Below are 4,650 nucleotides of genomic sequence, written 5' to 3'. Positions count from 1 at the left end.
CCACTCCGCTCTACACATAGTTGCACCGCATCACATTACATCAGATCATGCCACACCACACCACACCACACCACACCACACCACACCACACCACACCACGCCTTGCCACGCCACGCCACGTCACATCACATCTTACCTGGTATCACACCACACCACACCACACCACACCGCACCATCACAACACCACATCACACAACACCACACCAGACCATCACCACACCACATCACACCACCACACAACCACACCACACCACACCACACAACACCACTCCACACCACACCACACCCCACCATCACCACACTACATCACACCACCACACAACCACACCACACCACACCACACAACACCACTCCACACCACACCACACCCCACCATCACCACACTACATCACACCACCACACAACCACACCACACCACACCACACAACACCACTCCACATCACACCTCACCACACCATCACCACACCACATCACACCACCACACAACCACACCACACCATCACCACACCACACCACACCACACCATCACCACACCACATCACACCACCACACAACCGCACCACACCACACAACATCACTCCACACCTCACCACACCATACCACACCACACAACCACATTATGGCACCACATCACACCACACCAGCTGCATCACACCAAACCACACCACACCACACTGCACCATACTTACTTGCATCGTACTACATATTACACCTCACCACCACACCTCATCATCCCTGAAAATGTTTGTATAGGACTTCAACATCATTCCCTTGGTATAGGACAGCGTAGCTCTTGACAAGCCCAGATACAGAGGGCAGAAAAATCATGCTTGTATGGATATGCGACTTCATGAATTAGAAATACCAAAGCCAAGAGAGAAGCCCGCAAGCTGAGCACAAACACAGGTGGAAATGAAGCTTTTACATGCTCAAGATGTGGCAACTTCTCTCTGCCAGAAATGCTCTCATTTACCATAGCAGAAGCTACAGGTCGTCTCAATCATTGTTTCTTCTGTTTCTTGAGAAATACCTGTACATTTGAATCTGCTCTAACGGCCATATGTTTTGAGTAAGACAATCCCCTCTATTAAAACGGACCCCCCCCCACCCCCAAAACCCTTTGAGTGTTTTTTCAAAATTAGAACCCCATTAGGAACTGTATAAAGCGACCCATTTTCTCCTCTATAATAATAATATGTGGCCGCCTAAGACAATTTTGACGGTATTCTCTTCTACAGATGCTTTGGTCACCGACAGACATTGAGTTGCGGACTATTATAATATATTTGTCACGACGACAAGATAGAATCAGGCACTCGTCAATTTTGGGGCACCTGGAGTTAGTGGTATCATCTTAAACTAAAGCTTATTCATTTGACCATCTTAAAAAAACAACGACAAAACACTCTTATCTTGAATAGAAGTCCAGATATTTGCGATTGATGGAGGTGGGATTGCCTAGTTTCAAAGGTTAAATTAGCGAGAAAATGATGCCAATGTTTGGTGATTTCCAAAGCTTGAGAGTCCTTGGAAACTGAAAATTTACATTTGCTGTGACTTAAATTAATGTTTCTCAGTAAAATCCACACGTAAATGTTTTTTAAAATGGACATAAAATGTGTTGAGCCAAAAAACAAAATTAGAAAAAAAATTGTCAAACTGGAGGGAAAAAAATGCCGATATCTTCGATTGCATTATTTTGACGAGCACTTGACTTCACCACGATGCCTCACTTATGTCTCCAGATTACTCTCATTGGCTGCCCTAACTCTGCAGGAGGCGGAGTGATCACCCTGCTCAATCGGAAAGCCTTCAAAGGCTTCGACATGGCCCTGGGAGCAATACCTGGGCCTAGAACAGAGTGGAGTCCTGTCTGTCTCGGCATGAAGATGTTAGAGATAATACTTGTCGGTTTGAAAGCTTGCCGCACCTTCTACATGTATCTATCTATCTATCTATCTATCTATCTATCTATCTATCTATCTATCTATCTATCTACTATCTATGAGCACTCCATTAGCTCAGTTGGTATAATAGGTACAATTTTTCGACTATGTAACGAACTGTCGTGGTTCGAATCCCAGACTGGGAGTTCAGGAGCTCGGGTCGTTTTGTGGGGTTTACTGGGCTCTCAGTCTCAGCCCATTTGGCTTTGTCCTATCCAAGACGGGTGTTGAATTCGGAAGTCCTGCCTAACCTAGTGTTGACAGGAGCGTTAAATCTATCTATCTATCTATCTATCTATCTATCTATCTATCTATCTATCTATCTATCTATCTATCTATCTATCTATCTATCTATCTATCTATCTATCTATCTATCTATCTATCTATCTACCAGAGGGTAAAGTTTTCTGTTTTTCTATCTTTTTGTCTCTAGGTTTACTTGTACTTTTGAGTGGCTCTCTATCTATCTTGCAAGGTGACCGGGGCCGGGGCCTGGGCGGGGGTGGGGGCGGGGCGGGGGGGGGGGGGGGGGGGTAAAAAAGAGGTTTTTTAAAATCCAAAGTGATGTAGAACTTGAACTAAACTTTAGAGTTTGTACATGTACATCATCATGTTCTCTGTTTTATTTTAATTTTTAAAAAAATTATAATTATGAGTGATTTCTTGTTATTCTTTCCAGGAGTGTTATTCAAATCATATGTCCGTTATTTTACCATTCGCTTGATGGAGAGAAAGATATACAGAAAGATAGGCTATCTTAAAGAGAGAAAGAAAGAAAAAAAAAAAAAGAGAGAGAGAGAGAGAGAGAGAGAGAGAGAGAGAGACAGACAGACAGAGAGAGAGAGACAGAGAGACACAGAGAGAGAGTGAGACAGACAGATAGAGAGTCAGACAAATAGACTCATTTACAGATACGCAGAATAACAGTACAGACAAAGACAGAAAGAACGTGAGATCTCCGTTTCAGGTTTGAATTAGGTTTTGGAGGACGCTATTCTCTAGACATACATGTAGTTCCCGGTTCAATCTTTGGTCCAGGTTCAAGGCCACGTACAAGTGCTTGGAGGGCACACCGACAAACCAACTGCTCCCTGGCTCCCCGAAAGACGCGGTGGTATTGGCACAACTCAATGTCCAGACAATACAGGAACATCTCAGCCAAGGGTCATCTGTGGCGGGTAGGCAGCACAGGGGATGATAATGTTTGTCTTTTTCTAAAGATGAGACGAGATGTGATGGGATGAGATTAAAGATGATACTTCATTATACGAGAGGAACATTTTTCTATAGCTGTACAAGGATGTTAAAAGCGCATGTAGATATACAGAGAATGTTGGTGAGAGTGATGGGCGATATCAAAGATAGTACATAACAAGATGGGCCACTTCTCTCTTTGAGCCAATTAAAAAAGTTTCCTCAAAATTTGGTGGCGCCCTCTTCACAAAAGTGCACACTTTGCGAACAGAGTTACCCTACTTGAGTTTTAAAAAATCAAAGTGAAACTAGCAAGTTTTAGGATAAATTTCGGAAGAACGCTTTTTTTTAAATGGTTGCGCTGACAAAAAAACCTCTTCCGGAGGAAAGGGTGATGGTTTTCTTCGTTTAATTTGACTTTAGAATGAAAGGCGAGAGGTCATTAAAATAAAAAAAAAACTAAAACTCCGCACTGAACGTACCCGAACTGCTGATGAACAGCAGTCGATCTGCGCACGCAAGGAGGTGCTATTCCTATTCTTCTTCTGGAAAAACGAAAGAGAGCTTCAAAACAGACTGCAGCGCCATCTGAAGCAAAGAGCATACTTCCTGCGGACACTTTTTTGGCTGAGTGGCCCATCTTGTTATTTACTATCTTTGGCGATACCAACAATATCGATATCGATACTATATCGATATTTTTTCACAAGAAATATCGATATATCGATATTTTTCGATAGGCTATCACAAATTTATTATCTGTAAATTGGAATCGCCATCAAATATATCGATACATCGATAATTATCGAGTCTGGTCGATATTTCCAAAATATCGATGCTCTAAACACGGTAATGCGGTGCTGAGTGGTGGCCATAAATTAATATCGAAATATCGATTTTTTTCACTGCTCCGATACGATAAAATATCGATTTATTGATATTTCGGTTTCGATATGCCCACCACTGTTATGTTATATTACTTTAATAAAAAATAATACGAAGAGAAAGATAAGTATGAAAAGTGTAGAAGTTGTTTTTACTGCCCCTTCGACACCATTGAGACCATTTAGGTTACGGGTTTGGACCTAACATGCCAGAGCCAACCACGGCTGAGAGGGGTAGGCTACAGCGTCCCAGAAGAAAATTGAGATACACATGTACTCGATAAATTTCTCACCACTCGGTAATCGAACTCAGGTTTTCTACGTGCGACAACGAAGCGCCTAATCGCTAAGCCACAGATATGGTGATTCCATTATTGTTATTATTGCTGGTGAAGTTATTGTGGTTGTTGTTGTTGTTGTTGTTGTTGTTGTTGTTGCTGGTTTTTGCTTTTGTTGCTGTTGAGATGATGATGATGATGATGATGATGATGATGATGATGATGATGTGATGATGATGATGATGATGATGATGATGATGATGGTCGTGGTGGCGATGTTGCTGCTATGGTTTTTGCTTTTGTTGCTGTTGAGATGTTGATGGTGTTGTTGATGATGTTGGTGGTGGT

General features: G+C 42.3%; 1 protein-coding gene across 1 annotated transcript in view; it reads left to right on the top strand.

Annotated features, from left to right (window-relative positions):
* LOC101860613 (peptidase M20 domain-containing protein 2) overlaps positions 1–4,650 on the top strand; it is a 22,281-nt gene that overhangs the window by 7,514 nt on the left and 10,117 nt on the right. Inside the window, exons 4-5 of the mRNA XM_035972809.1 lie at positions 1,746–1,891; positions 2,985–3,124. Coding sequence (XP_035828702.1) covers positions 1,746–1,891; positions 2,985–3,124 — 286 coding nt within the window. The remainder of the gene's footprint in view (positions 1–1,745; positions 1,892–2,984; positions 3,125–4,650) is intronic.

The sequence above is a fragment of the Aplysia californica genome, unplaced genomic scaffold (assembly GCF_000002075.1).
Source record: "Aplysia californica isolate F4 #8 unplaced genomic scaffold, AplCal3.0 scaffold00858, whole genome shotgun sequence".
Lineage (NCBI taxonomy): Eukaryota > Metazoa > Mollusca > Gastropoda > Aplysiida > Aplysiidae > Aplysia > Aplysia californica.
The sequence above is the reverse complement of the archived record's forward strand: the minus strand, read 5'-3'. Positions and strand labels throughout refer to the sequence as shown.